Raw genomic sequence first — 23686 nt, forward strand, 5'->3', positions numbered from 1 at the left:
TAAAAAAGAGAAAAAAAAGGTAGAAAAATAAAGTTGTACACGGAGCTGCTGAAAAGGCTGCCACTCTCGGCTGCGCCCGAGTCATCATTTGACTTTTGCATTATATACTTAATAATTTAAGATTAATAACAGTAATCAACTTTATCCTATTTTAGACTTGAGTTGATCAGTGGACAATCCAATCCAAACACCATCATTTCAAATGGTCTTCTGAAGTCCTTCTACTTGTGTTGTACATTCATTGACCTATCATGCGACAATTTTTTGGCAGCCTTTCAAAAACTATTCCCTTAGTCCGAAGATGTGATGTATTCTGGTATTTTCCAGATAAAATAAAATTCTATGATCCAGTAATTAATTTAAAACTTAAATAATAACATATCAGGTTTGTGAGCATTTAATTCCAGCAGCTTAACTCAAGACATATTATTGTCTTTTGTCAGGAGTTAGCCATTTACAGTAGCTCAAATTAAAAAGACAAATTGTTATACTTTACATGGGTTATAAAACAACACAATCAAAGGCAAAGCTCTTCATTACAATCTTTACACTTGACAGGAGAAAAATCTAACAAAATAACTTACCTTTAAGTCGTTCTGCCAGTTCTCTGCTAAAAAGCACATTTGCAAGTTTACTTTGAGAGTAGGCTTTCAAGGAATCATAACTTTTCTCACTATTTATATCCTCAAACATTATATTACCCCATTTATGTGCCATGGAAGAGACATTAATGATTCTGGCTGGTGCTGATTTTTTTATAATGTCAATCAGTAAATATGTAAGTAAGAAGTGTCCTGAGAACAGAAAAATAAAACAAATGGAACAATTAGTGATTGATGTCTCTCAAATTTGGCATATGTGTTCAACAAAGTTTAATATTATGTTTTAGTTTTCCATCTGTCAATCCACTATCAACCTGCTTGGTCTAACCCATGAACATATAGGGAAAATGTTAGTGGCGAGACTGGGAGTTTAAATACCCCTTAAACAGACTCAAGGTACTTCATGGAGAGATGCACCCTTGGTAAATGGAGAAAATGTTGCCACTCCTTGCTGTTGAGAAATGTCTCATAACACAATGATACCACTACCATAGACTATACTGGGGATTATTTGACCTAGCTGGTGTTCAGTGTTTAATTTTGCTATGCATATCACTTAGCATTAAGGCAAAGAATTTACAGTTGAGGATCAGAAAATCATGAAAACTTCATACACATATATGTAGCATTAGCTAGATAGGTCCCATTTTATGGAAAGGATATATGTATTTCTCTTTCCTGCCAGGTGTTCGTTCCTTGCCACTTTCCTATAATTTCTCTTAATGTGGAATGCCTTGGAGACTATTTATCAATAAATATCACCACTATATGCAGTCTCTCCTCTGCATTACTGAGTCATAATTGGTCTTGCAGTAATTTCTCTATGTAGGACATATACAATCTAATGTGTCTTAGAAAAATAGACCTCATGAAAATGAAAGAAACCATTAATTTATACATTTGGGGTAAAAAGAGACAAAAAATAACATACAAAAATCCTCTATTATCACTCAACCCCATGTGAATCCAACAAGCCAAAGCTTAGCAATAACATAAAAGTCAGTTATCAACAACTCCTATAATGGTGCAACATGAAATGAACCAGTACATTGATAATTTCATTGACAAAGAATAAAAATTTAGAATGAACTTGCAAGGGTATGTTTGGGCAAAGGCTAAAGCTGCAGGATAGGTTATTAAATTAAGAAAAAATAAGTAACAGAAACACAGTCACCACAATATTACTTTAATGTGTACTAGTACTGATTTAAAAGAAGTAATCACAATAATACCAAAATTTACTACATATCACTTACCTAAGTGATTGACACCAAATTGTAGCTCAAAGCCATCAGCAGTCTTTAAATAAGGGCACATCATAACTCCTGCGTTGTTAATAAGAATGTTGACTTGATTCTCTTCTAAAGATTGAATACAAATCAATGAATAAATACATATTCATTAATGCATTACTGTTCTTCTATAAACAGTCATTCAATGGGTAACACAGTTTAGAGCTGATGAGATGTGAACTCTAATACAGGCTACTCACAGCTATTCAGAAATGTGTTTCTGAAATCTGAAATGTGTACACCACCAAATTAACAAGTGTCGCAAGCTGCAACTGTAGGTGCTTTGATGAGCACCAGATTTTGCATCCGTTCCATTTATTTTTATAACACCTAGGTGTAGAAGGCATTCCAGAAGCTGCTGGAAACCTTGGGTGGCTACATAATTGGGAACAGTGTAGATGATATATCAGATTCCCAACTACAGATCTCCAGTGACTTGTTTTTATATCATATCATACCTTGAATTCCAACTTTTTACTTTGATGCCCAATCTCTCATTTGGCACCTTATCAAATGCTTTCTGAAAATCAAGATAAATTATATTGTATGCTACACTCTGATAATATTGTTTTGTTGCTTCCTCATAGAATTCCAGCATGTTGGTAAAACATGTCCTCCCTCTCCTGAACCCATGCTGATTGTTCAGCAAAACTCCTGCTCTTGCCATGTGTTGCTCAATCTTATCCTTAATAATTCCTTCTGTTAATTTACCTGTGATGTATGTTAAGCTTATTGGCCTATATTTGCCTGGTCACCCTTTTTATATAATGAGATATCTGCCATTTTCCAGTGCGCAGTGACTTTCTAAAAATACGCATCAATGGTTTATATATGTACTCGCTAACCTCCTTAAAAACTTGGAAGGTAAATATTACCTGGTGCTGATGATTTGTTTAATTCCAGTTTATTTAATCTAATTTCCTTTGCAGCTTCTTTATCAACTCTTTATTAACCCAATTCAGAGTTTTTTTTTTTTTTTTTTTTTTTTTTTAAGTTCCTACTAATTCCAAATTTAAGCATGTACCTCTCACGTTAGGTGTGGTCAGGTTGGGGAGCACAGGGACATTTCTACATTGTTCACAATATTATTTCTTTTCACTTGTTCTTTTCACCTATACCCTCCAAACTTTTGTAATGGTACAAGAAAGTGTTACATTCAATTCTGATTGAAGCTATGTTTTTTGCAGGATGTGCTTATACACAAAATTCTCATTAGTTCTACTATTTACCTGTTTGAATTCAAAATAATACAGTTTCCTATAAAACTGTGTGTTCTAAATACCATCAACAAAAGCCTTGGTCAATCACTAGAAAAAGCAAGAACTGATCCACGGAACAAATGTTTTACTCCTGGGCAATTGTATGTAGCATATTCAAAACTAAGGAACTCCAACTCACCAGAATGAATTTGCTGTGCAAATTCCCTAATAGATTTAGTGTCTGACAAGTCCAGCCTCTTGACAAGTATATTGGTGTTTCCAGAACTTTCGGATATTTCTTTTTTGGCTGCTTCTGCTTTCTCCATGTCCCTACAGGCCATAATGATTCTTGCACCTGAAAAAGATAAGAACCACCTATTTAGAACATTTTACCCAGAAGTATGGAAACCTCAAAACAAACAACCGATAATAATCATTACAATACAGGTGTATGAACAAGATGTGTTTCTCTAGTTATAAGTTTGGAATAGGAGTCTGTTTTCATGTAGTTTCTTCTCACATAACTTACTCTGTTTGGCGACAATAAATTGGAATGGTGTAGGTGTGTCTGTATGTATTAATTAAATTGGGATGGGTGGACTAGAATCCCACCTCGGCTTGGTTCCCTGCCTTGTACCCACTGTTGCTGGAATAGGCACAGGATCCCATGAACTGTAGAAAATGAGACTCTCCTTTAAATAACTATACCATTTTTCATGGATTTAAAATGAGGCATCTACTCTGTCTGAAATACTGAAAGTTACTTCTTTTATTACCATTTACTATCAATCCCATCTATCAGAAACAACAGATGCTGCAGGTAAAAAATAATAATCTTAGTATGGAAAAATTATGTCAAAATATCTACTTTGTATGTAATAGTAAAATGATAGATTTGCAGTAATAAAAGTTATTTTAACCTCCTCTTAAACATATTATTCATCATAGTTAGAATTATTGCCACAGCAGATATCTGCAATTCTTATGATATGGAGAAGAAAATGCTAGGCTCATTTTGCTTGTTACCAGCATTATGGTGTTCCATTTTAAACATTTATATGTGGCTTTTAATAAATAAACTCAACATCAAAATTGAGCTGTTAAACAGTTCCTGGTAAACAAACCTCTCTGTGCCAAATCCTGTGCAGTTTCTTTGCCAATGCCAGTATTAGAACCAGTTATGATAGCAGTCTTCCCATCCAATCTAATGTCTGAAGACCAGCGACCTTTAAACATGTTTCTGAAAGACACAAAAAGCAGATTACTTCTGTTATATTTAACAAAATGTCTCCCATTTTCTTTCTATATCAACATATACTTAGAAATTCTCTCTTAAATTACAGGAATGTTTTAAGACATAGATTGTAGTCAAAATTGCTTTTGCAGATGTAGTGGCTGACAGATTCTCCCATTCTGTCTTTGAAGGTTGGTTAGGTTTAGGTTAGGTTTCTTTATTTAGTCATGTTGTAGCAGTGCTACTTTATAAGAACTGCATCTCCCAGCAGTCCTTGCTGGGGTCAAAGGTGGCCACAGGTAGTTAAAAGGAGGGCAGAGAGCAAAGAGGAAAAAAGTTTTGTTTTGTTTTGGTGCGGTGTGTGTTGCAGTTATCTGTCGTCTCTGCCTGCTGTTATTGGAACTCTAATCTTTTTGTCCTGGACTGTATTCGTTTGTTGGGGTCTGGACTGTCTGTCTACCTGTGCACTGAGAACTGTGTTGGATTATTTGGTTTTCCAGAAGAGTGGAGCGCTCCTGAATCAACCATCTGATTTCATCCACATCATCAGTAACTACCGGTAGGACTGTATTTTTCCTTCTCCTTTTCAACATACAGATCGCTGGACTTAACTTGGTCATTTTTCATCTTCATCCTGTTTGGTATATATGGACTTTGCTGTGTGGTGTTTGTGTTTATATGTAATATCGCCGAAGGGGTCAGGGGTGGTATTACTGTTTTCATTAATTATTTCGGGTCATTATATTTGTAATTGTTTGCCTTTCCCAGTATGCTTTATTGTCTCTGTTGTGAGTGTGTGTGGGTCTATCCAAGGCTGGGGACATTCCTGGGATCTCTGCTATTAACTCTTTTAGGGCGGATGTCGAAAAGTCGACAGGAGGGGTTGAGGGCGCATGTCGACAAAAGTCGACATCCAGGGATAGAGGGCGACAATCAGCTGTTAATGGCGACAAAACACACTGTCACGTCACAGGCATTCCCTCTGTGCTTGGAGGAATGCTAGACTTGTTGACTCAGCAAATGATCCTTGCCTGTGAGTGAGTTGCGAAATGTAAACAAATACAAACAAAGACAAGATGGCATCAACATCTCACGAGGGAGCGAAGCGAGTCGAGAAAAGAAAATACTCGGCAGAAGACATTTTGCGCATTATCGCGGAGTCAGACACTGATTTTTCAGAGTCGGATTTCATAGACAGTGATCAAGAGATTGAGGAGCCGGCATCAGCCAATCGGAGACCAGCCGATGCCGCCCCAGCTGCTCAGCTGGCAGCTGAGCGCATTCGCGCTGCCAGTACACCTACGGCAAGGTTCGCATGGGAGGAATACCCAGAAATTGATCCATGGGAGCCGATCTGGCTACCTGACTTCACAAGAAGGCACGGCTTGCTGCTGGACACAACGGATTACAAGCCGCTGGACTATTTCAATCTGTTTTTTCAGCTGATATCTGACGAGACAAACAGGTATGCAGAACAATTTTTTGAATCGCGGGATGCGCTCGCTCCGCGCTCTCGTTTTTCGAAGTGGAAACCCACAACAAAAGACGAGATGAAGGGCTTTGTGGCATTGCACATAGAGATGGGACTGGACTGGCGATATAATTTCAGGGAGCATTGGTCCACACGTACTTTGTCACCGGGTGGCTTTGGACAGGTTATGCCGCGTGATCGGTACGTGCTGCTGCAACGCTTCATTCACTTTTGTGATAACAAGGAGCAAATTCCAAGGGGTGAGCCAGGCTATAATCCCATGTACAAAGTTCAGACCCTGCTTGACATTGTAGAGCCGACGTATAAACAATTTTATCAGCCTGGCCGTGATTTGTCTGTGGATGAATCCATGATAAAATATAAGGGACGGCTTTTTTTCAGACAATATATGCCAGACAAGCCCACCAAGTATGGCATAAAGGATTTTGTACTGGCAGAAGCAAACACTGGTTTCTGCCTAAAAGTAATTACTTACACCGGAAAGCATTCTTTTCAGAGAGAGAACTGTCCTTTGACAAGTCAGGTTGTGCTGGAGCTGCTTCAGGGATATGAACATTTGGGACATGTTGTGTACATGGACAATTTTTATACATCTCCAGAGTTGTTCATGGAGCTACAGAGCAGGGGAATTGGAGCTTGTGGCACAGTCAGAGTGAATAGGAGACACATGCCTTTACAGCTGAAGCCAGACAGGCTGAAGATGAAAAGAGGGGACAATCCTGTTTTCATGCGGGCGGATAACTTGGTGGCATTGGCATGGCATGATGTCAAACGGGTCACTTGTCTTAGTACAGTTCACACCAACAATTTATGTGAGAAAACAATTCGCTCTAAGGGAAACCCAGAAGGTAGGAAGCTGGACAAGCCTGTTGCGCTTGAAGAATATAATTGTAAGATGGCTGGAGTTGATCGACTGGATCAGATGCTGGGGTCATATGCTTACGGCCATAAGTCCACCAAGTGGTACCACACTGTGTACCATCGCCTGCGTGAGATTGCACTCACAAACGGATATATATTATTCAAGCAGGCAAACAGTGACAGCACTATGACTGCGGCAGATTTCCGCAAGAAGGTGGTTGACAGCTTGCTGGCAGAATATGTTGGAGTGCCTTTGGCAAAGCGAGGAAGGCCAGCACAAAGAGCAGTGCCAGACAGGCTGACTGAGCGCCACTTTCCTGCCACATATGAGGACAAAAAGTACAAGCCTGACTGTGTTGTGTGCAGCAATAGACAACTCAAAAAGAGGCACCAGTGCAACACATATTGTAAGCAGTGCAATGTGGCAATGCATGCAATTGGCTGCTTTGAGCGTTATCATACTTTACAGGACTTTGCTTTGTAACATGTACAGTATGTGCAATAATAATATGTTAAATTATATAGTATGCAGGCTCATACAAAATGCAAAACAGTTATATTAGTCAAAAATAAATATTTTTGTTGATTTGATATGTTAAACAATTGTTTTGTGTTCTTTTTTTAAAAAAGTTAGTTTCTGGAAAAATATTCAGCCCTGGGAGAAAAGAAAAAAAAAAATTAGCCCTAAAAGAGTTAAAATAAATAAATCACCGTCATCTTTGACGGTGTGAATCTTAGCGGCCCCTGACCGCTACAATGTTTACACAAGAAAACATGAAATTTGCCTTCTCAGTTGCATCTAATAACAGATAACAGACAGAAAGAAATAAAACAGACAAATAGAAATAAGAAAGGTTAAGGTAAGGCAGTTAGATAATACATATTTACACCAAAAAAAAAAAAGGTTACAGGATATATATCAAAACATTAAACATTATCTCCGATATTTCTTATTGAAAAGTCGTATGGCACTAGGAAGAAAGGAGTTTCTGGAGCGATTTGTGTGGGTTTTCAAAGCAACTATCCTTCCCGATTTACTGAAGTTTAGTTCTACATGTAATGGATGTCTGTCATCAGTTGAGATGATTTCCAGTTTCTTTAGCATTGCCCTCTGACACACACTAATCAAATCATCTACATCAGCCCCAATAACTTTAGCTGCATACTTCATAATCTGCTGGAGCTTTTTTGAGTTTTGGTTTGTCAGACTATTTAACCAGGCAATGAAACTGAAAGTGATCACAGACTGGATCATACTGCGATAGAAGGACAACATGAGGTCCTTGTCTACGTTAAATAGTTTGAGTTTATGGAGGAGAAATAAGCGCTGGTTGCATTTAGAAAATAATTTTTTTGTATTTGTATTCCAGTTAAGATTGTTATCTAGGTAAGTTCCTAAGTATTTATATTCATTCACTATTTCTACCTCCTCTCCCAGAACTACAATAAGTGAACATACAGATTTCTGTCTCTTAAAATCAAATATCATTTCTTTGGTCTTTTTTACATTCAGAGTGAGAGAGTTTTTATTGCACCAGTTTACCATACAGTCCACTTGATTTAGATCAGGAGTTCCCAAACTTTTTTCAGCCGCAGACCCCTTTACCAAAAACTTTTAAAACCGTCGACCCCCTAATTACATGCAATGGTTTTTCATATCCGCACTTGCTTTGATATGTTCTATAAGACAATGAACAGACATGTTTGTGCTACATGTATTTTCATGCATTCTTACGTGTGACTCTTTTAATGACACATTTTACCTTTTCGTTCGCATATTTGGTATGTAATGTGTTTTTTTAAATGATTTTACTTCTTAATTAGGTACCTATTTGAATCATAGATATTTTGAAGTAACAAACAAATAGCAGTAGTAAGGGGGTCTATTTTTGCTGTCGTTGACCCCCAAATTTTTTCATTGAAACTATAGACCCCTAGAAAGTTCAAATCGACCCCAAGGGGTCAATATCGACCACTTTGGGAACTCTTGATTTAGATAGTGGCTTTCATCCTCCCCAGATATGCATCCTATGATCATGGTGTCATCCCCGTACTTGATAATGGATCTGTGGTCATTGTTCTGTCTCAGGTCACTTGTGTACAGAGTAAACAGTAATGGTGATAAGACACACCCCTGTGGACTTCCTGTGTTTGAATGAATGCCTATTGAAAAAGTGTCCTGAACTTTAACTGTCTGTGAACGATTTAAAAGAAAGTTCGGAATCCATAGTGTGATAAATGGGTTTACATTCATACTGTTTAATTTCCCAATCAGTATATGAGGCTGTATAGTATTGAACGCTGAAGAAAAATCCAAAAATAGTGCTCTGACATATGAACCAGGCTGATCAAGAAAGGTATAGATTTGATGTAAGATAACAAGCAGAGCATCTTCCACACTTCTGTTTGCACAATAAGCCAATTGATTGTTGTCTTGAAAAGACTTTGTCTCTGTCATTAAAATGTTTTTCACCAAATGTTCAAAGCATTTCATTGGAATAGATGTAAGTGCCACTGGTCTATAGTCATATAAACAGCTTGGCCTAGAAACCTTAGATACAGGGGTAATGATTGATTGTTTCCACAGATTAGGTACAATACCACAGGTCAGAGACCAGTTAAAAAGCAAATGAAAAACTGGAGAGAGCTGCTTAGAGCAAGACTTTAAGAGCCGACCTGATATGCCGTCTGGTCCCACTGCTCTGTTTGTTTTGGCCTGCCGCAAGCCTTTTTCCACTTCAGTTAAACTGAACCCAATCACAGCAGAATACCTGGGGCCTCATGTATAAACGGTGCGTACACACAGAAATGTTGCGTACGAACGCTTCCACGCTCAAATCGCAATGTATAAAACCTAAACTTGGCGTAAAGCCATGCACATTTCCACGGTAACTCATACCTTGGCGTACGCAATTTCTCCGCTCAGTTTTGCAGACTGGCGGCACCCAGCGTCAAAGCAGTGCTACTGTTCCTGTGTGCTCATCCTTTCTTTCTTAGCTCTACATTCCTGACGCGGCTTTATAAATACACTGAAATTAACTGCATATTGTTTATTAGTGTAATGCATCTGATTGTAATTAACCTGTAGCAATATAATGGTCCAGGGAATAGCCATAGTATTCCAAATACCATAACTGCTTTAGCGTTGTTACGCTCACTGCATCTTGTTCTTCTTTTTGCTGCTCCCGTTAAAGGTTGCCACTGCGGATCATCTTTTTCCATATTACTCTCACTGCACCACTCGGAGTATTTACATCACTGTATCTGAGTGTGAATCAAAGCAGCAGCTGATCGGAAAGAGAATTATCGGTATACAGTTTCAAGTACACACTACCTCAACCACGGCAAAAAGCATCAAAGCCTTTCCTGTACGGACCTCGCGTTTCAGAAACAGTTTCATCCCAAGAACTATAAACGCACTCAATCAGTCTATCAAGTGCTCCTTGTAGTACTGTTTGTACTTATAAGTACAATCACCTCACTGTAAACTAACACTACAGTTATAATATTGTACAACCTGCACTACTTTATAAAGCGCGTATGATGACAATATCATTTTTAAGATGAAATGCAGCAAAATATGTTGCTTATAGTATACAGATAAAACTTTAACTTCATTTAAATAATCTGTATTGTTAATAATTAAACATGTGAGGACACGGTGCCGCAGCGCTAGCTAGTTCAAGGATTGTTCCTGCATTGCGTTGTATTCTTGCTGGTGCTGACGCGACACTGGAAGGATAGACGAATAGAATAATTAAACACGTACCATGAAGATATTTCAATGTTCCTTAAAAGTTTTGAAGAATCGACGTTCTAAGCTTACAAATGGCTTAACGTCTATTACAGAGCTGATTGTGTGGCGATTGGGTTTTTGGAGAAAGAAAAGTAAGGACAGGAATTGGAGGTTAGTACATTTGAAAGAGACAGTACTTCTGTAATAAATTATTTCATCGAAGGTCGCACATGGCGCAGCAAGCCTCTTGCATGAGATATGAACAATCACTGCGCCACCATGTTCCCATGTTTAATAACATGCTTTCATTCTTATCATCATGAAAATGATATCACGTATACATCTCAGTATTTTAATTATTCAGAGAGCTGTAATATCACGAATGTAATGGATTCTGTGTCCTGTCGGAGAAAGAGAAAGAACGGAAGCACGTCACACACATAGAGCATATAGAAGATCAAACACAGAACAAAGCATTGAACGTGCTACTTGAGAAACTAGTAAAATAAACGATTTTAAGATGAAGTTTATGATGTTCTACTTTAATGGCAAAATAAACTACGTGATTAAAGTGGAAATTTCGAGATTAAAGTTGACATTTCGTGCTTTTTTCCCCACTGTGTGCCTATTTTTTTTGTCTTTTTTTAAGCTTTCACATGACACTCAGACGGTGGGCTATGACTTGCCTTTTCACGGCGACTTTGATATGTGATTTCTTTTTTATTTCGGGCACTGTGCGACTTTGTGAACTCGATCTTTCGAGTTTCTCCGACACTGTCACTTGATCAACTTTCTTTTGTTGATTATACCACTGTTTAAACCAACAAATAGTACGTTTTTCCTTTGCCTCCACTTGGTATTCGCTGAAATTCTTATATTTTCCCCTGTGCTTTTCCCATTGTCTTTTCACAGAAGGCTATTTATATTGATTTGCATATTCAAAGAGGCGTAATTCTGGGAGGAGTTGGGGCGGGACAAAAGGCGCGTGCACATGCGTTACTTTTCACGCTGATCGGGATTTATGTGGCGGAAGAACGTGAAAGTTTGCGTGCGCACAGATTCCTGCATCTGGATTTTTCTGTGCGTACGCACAATCCCACTTTTGTGCTTACGCCATGTTATAGTGTGAGTTCTACGCATGGCGTTATACATGAGGCCCCTGGTGTTTTTATAAAGCATCTCCTTTATTTCTGTATTTTGGGTGTTGAAATCACTTGTTTCAAATCTGGCATAAAAGTTATTCAGTACATCTGGTTCGGTGACAGGCTCAGCAGTGATGATGCTGCAGTGTTAACTGAAGCAGCATCTCAGAATTATAATTTTGTGCCCTCTGAAAGGAAAGGAATCTCTGACTTAGTATATTATTATAGATAGTATGACAGGTTCTTAATAGAAGGTGATCTCAGTATTTATGTATATAAACAATGTAACCCCAAAGAACAGGAGTTTATTAATTTGCTGCATTCTTTTGATCTCAGTCAACATGTCACCCAGGAAACGCACAAAAGGGAACACATGCTGGACCAAGTAATTTGGAAAGGATAAAAATCGACATGACACAGGTTATGGATATCAGCATATCTGGTCATCTTGGTATTTTAGTTAATGCAGAAATGTTGGTGACTTGAGCTAAAGAGCAGTGTTTTGTTAAAAAAAGCAGCTTCTAGGTTTGCCAATATTCTAAATCAGTGTTTACCCTAATTCCGCCAGTAATGTAACCAGCAAACTGAAAAATTTTTATGCTAAAGGAGAAGGCCACAGGTGACTGTGTAGCCCCTGAATAAATTGTTAATAAATCTTCCACTGCTAACATACCCTGGAAGGCGCATAGAATGACTGAACTTAAAAAAAAAAAAATGTCAGAAGGCTGAGTGCACATGGATTAAAACCATATTACCAGTCAATTATGAAATACTTAAGGATTAAATAACCGAATATAGCACAGAAGTCCATTTTAGAGTCGGTCCTATTTTTCTAAAGTTATAAATGACAATACAGAAATCAAAGAGTAGTACTTTCAACCACTAATCGTCTTCTAAACCCAGCTCAGTCAATCAAATACCTCCAAAAAATTGTAGTGATGCAAGTAAAGCTTTTTCACCATGTATAAACATAAAATATTTTAAATAATATTAAATATTAAAAGCAAACTCTATTGATTCTCACTGTGCTCACTACAATGCAGTAAATGCCTTCACAAAAATAGGTTTACTTGCACTCCTTTGAATAATCACTCAACTTAAACCTTCCACTTGTGTCCTTGACTCGGTCCCAAAAGGCTTTTTCAAAGAAGTATCCGATGTGCTAATTGAAAGAGTGCTTGACAGTTATCTCTTTAATAAATACAGGGGTCTTTCCAAAATCCTTGAAGACCACAGCAGTTAAACCCCTGCTCAACAGAAATAATCTTGACTCATCGGTCTATGACAAAATTTGGGTAGGGACAAGATGGCACCGACTGGTGTGGCTGGCCGTCTGCTCGTCACGCTAATCTATGTTTTAACTTCGTTTGTATGTATTAGTTTATCTCAGTGGCCACTGTCCTATGATCATGATCCTTTACTTAACATATTTTCTTGCTTGCTTTCCTCTCAATTTTCATCTCCTGATGGGATATTATGTGATCCTCCACCTTTGTTTTATTCATCTCCTGACTTCTTCACCTGGACGCTGGTGTTCGCCTATATCAGTGAGCTGAATGCCTCTCGGAGACGCAAACACACCCACCACCGACGTGGAAGAAGAGCCGCTATTGCTGTTAAACAACGCTGACTCAAGTCCCAGAGCTTGAATTCCCGATGCCTGCGAATCATCTATGACCCATCTCCTCCTGCACAGGACTCCATCCCTGGTCCATGGGTGCTGGATACCGGATTTAATTTCTCCAGCTCAAGGCGGCATCACTCTTCCTCGGTGTGCTCTCAGGGAGTAAAAGCTGCTAATCTTTGCACACTCACCCGTGCTCATCCCGCAGCAAGCTCTTCTGCTTCTATCAAGGCTGCTCTTTTGAACGCGAGATCCGTGTCTAATAAAACTTTTATTCTGCAAGACTTTATTATCTCAAATAAACTTTCTTTTTCATCACTGAGACCTGAATTGTACAGTAAATGGTGACTCTTCAAGTTTTACTGACTTGGTATCATCAGGTTATTTATTTTTAAACTCTCCTCGGCTGACTCGTCATGGTGGTGGCATTGCCACTGTTTTTAAAAGTATGTTCTTGTGTCTGAGCCTTACAAAGGGTCTGTTTAGCAGTTTCGAACTGCAACTTTTCAAAGTGTGCAGATCCCCTTCTTTGTTGTTTGCTGTGGTTTATAGACCTCCTGTAATTAATGATATCTTCATTTCTGAATTCTCTGATCTCCTGGCTGATATCACCCTCTCCCATGACAAAGTATTTATTGTTGGTGATTTTAACATTCACGTTTGTTGACAATCAAAACCTTTGGTTAATGACTTTTTATCACTATTGGGCTCATTTGATTTTATCCAGCATATTAATACGCCGACTCACTCTCTCGGTCACACCCTTGGTCTCATTCTTACATGTGATATTTCAGTTAATAATATTGATTTATGTGATGTTTCTTTTACTGATCACTTTTCTATAATGATGGATTTGAATATTACTGTTGATGTTCCTACTACTAGTTGTGCTCCACGCTGTTCTCGCTTTTTAAATTCTTCTATTAAATCCGATTTTAAAATCATATTCTCTAGTCTTGATGTACATGTTCAATATAATGGTATTGATGATTCTGTTTTAGAATTTAATTCTTCTTGTAAAACAGTTTTAGACTCAATTGCTCCGCTCAAGATACACTGTAATAAGGGAAGACCTGCTCCCTGGCTAAATGAAACTACGCGATTGCTACACCACGCCTGTCGAACTGCGGAATAGCGTTGGAAAAAAGATGGACTGATTGTTTCTAAACAGATTTTTAGGACTTCTCTATTCAACTTCCAGGTTGCAGTTAAGAAAGCTAAACATTATTTCTTCGCTGATTTAGTATCCCATCATTCTAAGAATTCTAGGGTCTTATTTAATTCAATTGATGCGGCCATTCACCCTCATTTTGTGACGGGATTAAATAGTACTGTTCTTTCATGAGAGCAGTTTCTTTCATTCTTTGTCAGTAAAATTGATACAATCTGCTGTGGTATTGTTCCAACTGGCTATGAAGTTCCTTCTGTTAATCATGGCATTGTCTTGGAATCTTTTGACCTTGTCTCACTTTGACAGTTAAAGAGTACTATTGACACCCTTAAACCTACTCTCAGTCCTCTTGATATTGTACCACCACGCCTCTTAGTGAAAGCCTTTGATGTTTTGGGTCCACCTTTACTAGCCATTAAAAATGGTCCTATTAGTGAGGGGGTTGTGCCCTCATTTTTTAAACATGCTGCGGTGCGTCCCCATCTAAAAAAGGCAGAATTAGATCCTGGAGTTTTAGCCAATTTTCGCCTGATTTCCCAATTGCCATTTCTGGCTAAAATATTAGAAAGAATAATTTGTAATCAATTGGTTGATCACCTTAACTCCAATAATTTATTTGAGATTTACCAAACTGGCTTTAGGCATTATCATGGTGTTGAGACGGCCCTCCTGAAAGTATTCAATGACATCTCTATTATTACTGACTCAGGTGGCGCTGCAGTCCTTGTCCTCTGCCTTTGACACTATTGACCATGAGATATTTCTCTTGCGGCTTGAACATCTTGTTGGTCTTAAAGGGGCTGCTCTTAACTAGTTCAGGTCATATCTAATTGGTAGACACTTTTCAGTGACTTTAAATTCCTCTTTTTCATCTACTGCTCCTCTTAAAATGTGGTGTTCCTCAGGGATCCATTTTGGGTCCTATTTTATTCTCTATATAACTTCACCCTATTGGAGCTATTTTTAGGAAATTTAACATTTCTTTTCACTGCTATGCTGATGATACACAGGTTTATATTCCCATCTGCAACTCTGCAATAAATCAACTGCACAACTGTCTTTTTGAACTAAGATCCTGGATGGCTAATAATTTTCTTGATCTGAAACAAAATAAAATGGAGGTGCCTATAGTGGGTCCATCAGCTAAAGCCCAAATTGGTCTTGGACTTCTCGGCTATTTCTCTGTCTTTTGCAAATGGATTAATTCTGTAGTTAAGAATTGCTTTTTCCATCTTTGTCTTTTAGGTAAGATCAAGCCTTTTTTATCTTCTAGAGATCTTGAAAAAGCTACTCATGCTTTTATCTTTTCTCGCCTTGATTACTGCAACTAGCTGTATTCTGGGATTAGCAAATCCCTGATACGCAGGTTATAGTTGGTCCAGAATGCTTCCGCTCGCTTTCTGGTTGGGGCAAGAAAGTCTGATTCTGTTTCTCTAATATTAGCTTCTTTACACTGGCTGCCTGTCAGTTTTCAAATTGATTTTAAAATCTTGTTGATAGTTTTTAAATCTTTACATGGGCTTGCTCCTGCCTATTTATCTGAATTGTGTGCTTTACACCAGCCATTTAGTGTGCTTAGATCTTCTGCTCAGTTGTCTCTTGTTGTCCCTCGTACCAAGTGTAAAACTAAGGGGGACAGGGCTTTTGCAGCTGCTGCTCCTCACCTGTGAAACTCTTTACCTCATTACATAATGCAGTCGTCTACAATTGAACTGTTCTGTTCAAAACAAGATTAAAGACTAATTTCTATTCACTTGCTTTCCGTGACCTTCAGTAATACTGATGGTTTTCTCATTGTGATTATGTAATCTTACTTCTATTTATTATTTATTTAGGTTCATTTATTTCTATTTATGTTAACTGTATGTTTTTTCTTCTTTTATTGTAAAGCACTTTGGCCACAGCATTCCTATGTTGTTTTAAATGTGCTATATAAATAAATTGACATTTACATATATCTAAACTGCCTTTCTTAAGTAAAATTCTAGAAAAAACAGTTTTTCAGTCTGGTTTTAGACAATATCATAGTACAGAGACTGTACTGGTTAAAATAGTTAATGATCTGTTGGTTAGTGCTGACACGGGCAACATATCTGTTCTGGTTTCTTTAGACTTGAGAATACAGCATTTAACACCACAGACCACAGTATTCTTATTAATTGCTTTAGTCAATTAGTGGGTGTCTCTTGTAGTGTCTTAAATTGATTAAAATCTTTAATAATATAACACATTGTTAGTTGTGATGACTGTAGTTTAGGGGTCCATGGTATTTTTTTTGGTGTACCTCAATGATCTGTTCTTGTCCTAGTGTCATCCTAATGTTACTTTCCATCTACATGCTCCCATTATACTATTTTGTCTTGAAACTGCCGCAGCTATGCAGATGGCTTGCAGCTTTATTCATCTATGGTATCTAACAACCCTGACACTCTGCACCCTCTGATCCAATATCTTATTTGTATTTCAGAATGGGAAAAAATAGACATCTTAGTTTTTGGCAGAAATGAGAGTTTGATCTCTTATAATATCACAAAATGCTGAAAATTAATTCACACTTTTGTTTTCAGCCAGCTAGATTACTGTAACACACTTCTAACAGTACCACCTAAGAAAGACATCAATCAGTTGCAATTAGCTTAGAATGCAACAGCAAGAAATTTAACCAACAAAAGAAAATCTGAGCACATCTCACCAATCTTAGCATCACTGTATTGGTTACCCATGTCCTTTAGGATTGATTTTAAAATAATGTTAATGGTATATAAAGCTCTGAATAATCCTGTTTCTTCTTTTACTTTGAAGTGAATGTCTCCTTATATTCCCACTCATAATCTTAGATCCTTAGCTCAAACTGGTCTGCTTATTATTCCAAGAGTGAAACATAAAATAATTAATTACCACTATGCACCAAAAAAGTTGAATCATGTAATAATAAAGATAGGCCAGGCCAATAGCACAGATCACTCATTTTTTTCATAGATGCATTTTAACTCACATTATAATAGATGTATGTATTACAATATAATTTACCTCTTAGTTTTGCAATCATTATTAATCTAAACATATTTGTTTGCCAAGCCTCCATTGGGCATTCTACCAGTCTTTGGCCTTGGAACCCCTGAAGAGATTTTTCTTCATCATCTCAATGGCTAAAGTTTTTTATTTTTCTGTCCTTCCTGGTCATGTGATCAGAGAATCAGACTTGCTGTTGTAATCATTAGAGACCTGAATATGAATTGTGCAACTTAAATAAACAATTAGGACTCAGCCTTATATGTTATAGCCTATCTGTAAGTGAATATTGATTTTATTCTGATTTACTATTTCTTTAATTTAATTTTATTTATTAATATACTTATTTACTTCTAATTTATTATTTTTCTTTTTACTTGCAATTTTTTTAAATCTTGTAAAGTACTTTGAGCTACATGTTTTGTATGAAAATGTGCTATAGAAGTAAATATTGTTGTTATTTGTTAATTGTACTGTTTACCTTTCTAAGGTAGCAAATATTACATATGTCCTGAAAATAAGGCAGTTGGGTGCCAGTAATTTTTCCTCAGTGCTTCACATTCTTGTGATATAGCCATTGAGGATGAACTCCATTGTGCACCTATAGAAGTTTCTGAGAACAGATGCGAGATGTGCGAGTTGTGCTCAGACAGCTGAGGAAATAGAAGCGCTGGTGAGCCTTTTTGACAAAAGCCGAAATGTTTTTTGCTCACTTAAGTTTTTTAGTGATAGTCAATCCAAGAAATTCAAGTCATAAAAGTTGACTTTGGACAAAATTAGAAAAAAGGTACAATTAAAACATGACTCCGTCTGCTGGAAAAAGAAACCAAATCAAGTATTTTAAAGTCATATGTAACATATTTGTTACTGTACATACTAATGCATCAATGTCATCATCCTGATGCCCACAAAAATCCAACCACACTGAAATGTTAATTTAATAATAAAATCTGAGAAAACAGCAATGATATTTCACATTTAATACTCAAAAAAGGGTAAGTTTAGTGCAAGTCTATGGAGGTTGCAGAATAGTGTGGTTGTATTCCAACCTGCAAGTCAACAGCACTGTGGTACAAGTCCCACCTGTATCCATTTTAACTTAATCTTATGTATTCCTCTTTTTTTGTATATAAAATACTGTACGTGCAGAATAACCGTCAACATTATGCAAGTGATATCAAAAATGAATTGTTTATTAGTAGAAAACTCTTATCACAGAAAAAACAAAGACCCATATAGTTCTAAAAAAGTAACACATTTACATAGGTCAGTCTTTATTTCAATCAATTTCTTATGTATTAAGTAATGCATTTACATTATTTTATTGTCTGGAACCATAAGAACATCTATTGATTTACTATGAATTCTCCATGTCTTCTGTATTCTAGAATTTAAACTGATTATATTGCCAATGCTCCTTAAAAAAAAGAAAAAAAAAAAATCACTGCCCTCTTAATCTCTGCTGCATTGTTCTTTGTTAGTTCACATCCGATGTGCCCCTAAACAATTATTTATCTAGGAGTATAAAACTGTCACTCTTGTTCAGTGCTTCTTAAGCTTTGGGTCACAGACATGATTATGATGCGTTACCATGGGGAGCAATATGCCACCTGCTCTTTAGCCTACTGCTTATTGCAGCATAATGTGAAACAATGCAATGATGAAACATGTACAGCTTTAGTTTCTGTGGGACTGCTAGACTAAAATGTCAAAATGAAAATAATTGGAGCAGTAAAGGATGTGATTATTTTCAGAATGTTTTGAAGGGCGAGTGAATTGGGTGGGAGTATATATAGTGCTGTGGCAGTGTTGTACGCTAAATGCACTTCAGTGACCCTGACCAACTGCTCTTTGCAGCACATACTGTATTTAAATCTGTAACAAAGGTGCAAAGAAGAGTTTGCATTAAGTTTAACCTGCCTTGGCAAGGAAAGATTTTCTTCTTGCTAGACATATTTAAAGTGGTTCAATTAATGTCCATTTACTAGTATGGTGAAGGATGTGCTCGTTAGACCACTGACAACTGTAAGAACACCAGTAAATGTCAAAAGGTTTAGATAAGCAGTAGACATTCAGTGCAGTATCAGTCAGCAGAGTTAAACATTTCATATCATCTGTATAAAATACAAATAGTGCATTCATTTTTATGAATAATTTTAATTGAATTGTTAAATGGAAACCAAGGTATGCTAAACTATTTGTAATCTCATTTAGAAAAATGTATTTTTAAACGGTAGAAATCATTTGAAAAGTTTCATTAAAAATGTTAATTAAGAAATAAACTGCATCAATTAATTAATTTTGAACTACAGTAATCCCTCGCTATATCGCGCTTCGCCTTTCGCGGCTTCACTCCATCGCGGATTTTATATGTAAGCATATTTAAATATATATCGCGGATTTTTCGCTGCTTCGCGGGTTTCTGCGGACAATGGGTCTTTTAATTTCTGGTACATGCTTCCTCAGTTGGTTTGCCCAGTTGATTTCATACAAGGGACGCTATTGGCAGATGGCTGAGAAGCTACCCAACTTACTTTCTCTCTCTCTCTCTTGCGCTGACTTTCTCCGATCCTGACGTAGGGGGTGTGAGCAGGGGGGCTGTTCACACACCTAGACGATACGGACGCTCGTCTAAAAATGCTGAAAGATTATCTTTACGTTGCTATCTTTTGTGCAGCTGCTTCCTGAAACGACATGCTGCCCGGTGCTTTGCATACTTAAAAGCTCGAAGGGCACGTATTGATTTTTGATTGAAAAACAAACTCTGTCTGTCTCTCTCTCTTTGTCTGCTCCTGACGGAGGGGGTGTGAGCTGCCGCCTTCAACAGCTTTGTGCCGCGGTGCTTCGCATACTTAAAAGCAGCCCTATTGATTTGTTTGCTTTTCTCTATCTCTGTGACAGCCTGTGCTCCTGACACGCACTCCTTTGAAGAGGAAGATATGTTTGCATTCTTTTAATTGTGAGATGGAACTGTCATCTCTGTCTTGTCATGGAGCACAGTTTAAACTTTTGAAAAAGAGACAAATGTTTGTTTGCAGTGTTTCAATAACGTTCCTGTCTCTCTACAACCTCCTGTGTTTCTGCGCAAATCTGTGACCCAAGCATGACAATATAAAAATAACTATATAAACATATGGTTTCTACTTCGCGGATTTTCTTATTTCGCGGGTGGCTCTGGAACGCAACCCCCGCGATGGAGGAGGGATTACTAAACTTCATTCCTTAACCGATGCCATGAATCAAGTGACCAAGTTAAATGATTATTCATGCTATCCTTTCAAAAGTCCTAAATCCTCAAGCTACACCAAAACAATATTTCTCCAAGCTTTATTAAAGCTTACACTAAGAATTTCTGTCCAGAGGTGTTGCTGACGTGGTTCTTGCGTGTGTACACATGTGTTCACCCTGCAATGGACTAGCACCCTTGCCAGGGGTTGTTCCTGCTTTGTGGCCATTGCTTGCTGGGAAAGGCTCCAGGTGCCCCACAACCCTGTTCTGAATAAGCACGTTTGGAAAATGGATGGTACCAATTTTCAAACGTGGCTCCTCAGATTAAAAGGTTTAAGAACTCCTATGTTCATCAGAACATCACTACTCTTGCAGAATTTGTTTTCCTACTTGTACTATTTCTACTTCGTATTTTTTTTTGTGGGGCTATTAATAATATTACAATAAATGCCACAGAAAAGGTGAATAAAAGGCAACCGGATAGATGTTCTGCCACTGTCAAAGGATTAAACAGCCACTACCATGACATCATACACTTCTGATGCTAATGATGATAGCTCTACCTCTTACAGCAAACATCAGTCCATGGGCTGCTAGCAGAAGTATCTTAATATTGTGGCCCTCGTGAAGTACTCTTAACAAGATAATTCTGCAGTTACTGGTAGAAGTGTAATAAATTGCCAAGAGATGCTACTCAAAAAGTAATTAAAGAAAGATAACAACCAACCAAATAGAATAGGGACCATAGAGGGGTAAATGTGATGTTTTTTGTGGCTTACTTGTTTTTGTATTGCATGCTTTTTCTAAGAATATGAGTTTGCATGTGGTGATTTTATCAACAATGGATATAATTGGCAGCAGCCCCATAAGCGGATCTTCAGGGGTAACTCCAGCTCTGTGTACAATTCATTATAAATATTGCTATTCACAAATGTGAAAGAAGGTTAAAAGCAATCAAACAAAAACAGATTATTCCATGGACTCACCACACAAGCAGCTCAGGTTGCCAACCTTATTTGTGAATTTGATTTTCACTTTCAGGACTTTGGGCGTCACAAGACAATTTTTTTTATCTATTTTTGAGGTTAATGTGGACAATATGCATGAAGTCCTGCAGCTGAAATGACTGAGCTCTTGGGCAGAAGGGCCACTTAAAATGAGATTTATCAAAATTTCTTTGATCAGGATTTGTTTCCAAAACTCTGCAAACTTATGGTGAGCATGGTATTATGTGGCTCCACTTTCAGCTGTTAGTGGGTCTTTTAACATATGAAAATTACTGAAAACAAGTATGGAAGAGTGCTAACAGACACCTGTCTTAAACATATTAACAATAAATTGTTGGCACAATCGTAACATCTACTATTAACATTTGTGCTAGTTTGCACCTACATTTTACATATGAACCACTGCATGAGTAATGTTTGACAATTTAGCCCACCTTCAAAAAGTCTGCCCACCTTGCCTTATACTAATAAGTACAGAAAAGGGTGTGCAATAGCACTGATTTTGATTCCTTTCCTTGCTTTACGCCCCAAATCATTAAATCTGTCCCTGCCTGACAATGGAAATGGGCTGCTTGCAATGACACAAGTAAAAAGAAAAAAGCATGCCACACTGCTATAAAGAAATTTTGTGCTTTAAAATAATGCCAAAGGCATTGCCAGCCTCATTAATTATATGCTTAAATCAGATGAAACCTGTCAAAGGATCAGTTAATTAAAATTAGCAAATCTGCTACATCATCACATAAAAAGAAATTGCAAATAAAAAAAATAAATAACATGATGTCTTTTTATATTAATTCAGAATTTTCCAACACAAGCGAAGTACTACTGTAGAAAATTTTATTTTAATATCCGTCTTCTCACAACCACTTAATCCTGGTAGCCTCTCCTTATTCCGACTCTCGTCCTAGAGGCACTAGGCGAAGTGGCAAAAAATGGACTGCTTAGGGCTCTTGTCCGCCTTTATGTACATACTCAAAAGGTGTCAATCGAGATTTTAGTTGCTTAAGTATATGATCGATTCAATGTACACACGTACTCATTCGCGTATTGCTACTGCATACTTTTGCACTGCAATGGTCCATTCACAAATACACGATAAAAGCACTGTCGTTTCGCATATCTGAACAGCAGTGTTTCTTATGATCCCCAGAGATTCAGTCGTTCTACTTAATAAATGCGGAAACAGTTTAATATTGCAAAACGTCTATACGTAAGTGACACGAGACACGATTACAACTGAAAAGGTTAATTACTTTATTGATTTCAGGACTGGTATATGGCGAAACATTATTTTTTTTAATTAAGACTAGTTGCTGTCTAAGTTAAAGGATCAATCCAGGTACACAGCGTTTAATTAGGAACACTCAAGTAAGCAAACAATATCGTAACATTAAAGAATGTAAAAAGGCTGAAAACGTTACGCTGCTTGAATACTTCTTTCTGAATGTCGCTTTTCGTTTACATAACGCGCCCACCTTTACTTTCTGTCTTTTTCAGTGTCAACTCACCTGAAGTAATCCATAGTTATACTTGAGAGTTAAAGATCAGATGCTGTTGTATTTTTCCACTCTTCTGACTTAGCAGTAAATAAAGCCTAAATGCAACTCTACAGCCTTCTCACTAGTGATGGGCCGCTCGATGCTCAGGTTTCGATACTGTGTCGAGCTTTCGAAGCACTGGAGATTGAAGCGCCGCTTCGAGGCTTGCTTCAAATGCGCCCGTCACGTGATTTTGAGTCATGCTTGCGTAATGACGTCATTGATATCTGTGCAGTCAGCAGTCGATTTGGTCATTCACTAGTCTGTTAAAGCACTTTGGCTCAAAGCGTAAAAACAGTTGTTTTTGCAAAAGCGATAGGGTTCGCTAACCCGAGGTCAAATCCTAATTTAGGCTCGCAAATGTTGAAATAAGGATTTTGTATAAAACAGTTAAGTAGTACTTGTCTGAAAGTTAACAAATATATTTTGGAGACATTATGAACGGTTTACATGGGGCACCTTTTTCCTTGGTGTGGAATCGTGTCCACCTAGAATCTGTAACAAATTAATGAGCATATTTTGCGTAAGGTAGCACGTATTATAAC

At 37.5% G+C, this 23686-nt stretch overlaps 1 protein-coding gene across 1 annotated transcript in view; it reads right to left on the bottom strand.

Annotated features, from left to right (window-relative positions):
* The window catches only part of zgc:112332 (uncharacterized protein LOC553712 homolog), a 44331-nt gene extending 21038 nt beyond the window's left edge, over positions 1-23293 (bottom strand). The window contains exons 1-5 of the mRNA XM_028803927.2: positions 23112-23293; positions 4218-4333; positions 3293-3448; positions 1859-1963; positions 585-794 (exon numbers count right to left, since the gene is read on the bottom strand). Of these exons, the coding sequence (XP_028659760.1) occupies positions 585-794; positions 1859-1963; positions 3293-3448; positions 4218-4333; positions 23112-23125 (601 nt within the window). The 5' untranslated portion in view covers positions 23126-23293. The remainder of the gene's footprint in view (positions 1-584; positions 795-1858; positions 1964-3292; positions 3449-4217; positions 4334-23111) is intronic.
* Between the last annotated feature and the right edge of the window lie 393 nt (positions 23294-23686).

Source organism: Erpetoichthys calabaricus, chromosome 6 (assembly GCF_900747795.2).
Source record: "Erpetoichthys calabaricus chromosome 6, fErpCal1.3, whole genome shotgun sequence".
NCBI classification, from domain to species: domain Eukaryota; kingdom Metazoa; phylum Chordata; class Cladistia; order Polypteriformes; family Polypteridae; genus Erpetoichthys; species Erpetoichthys calabaricus.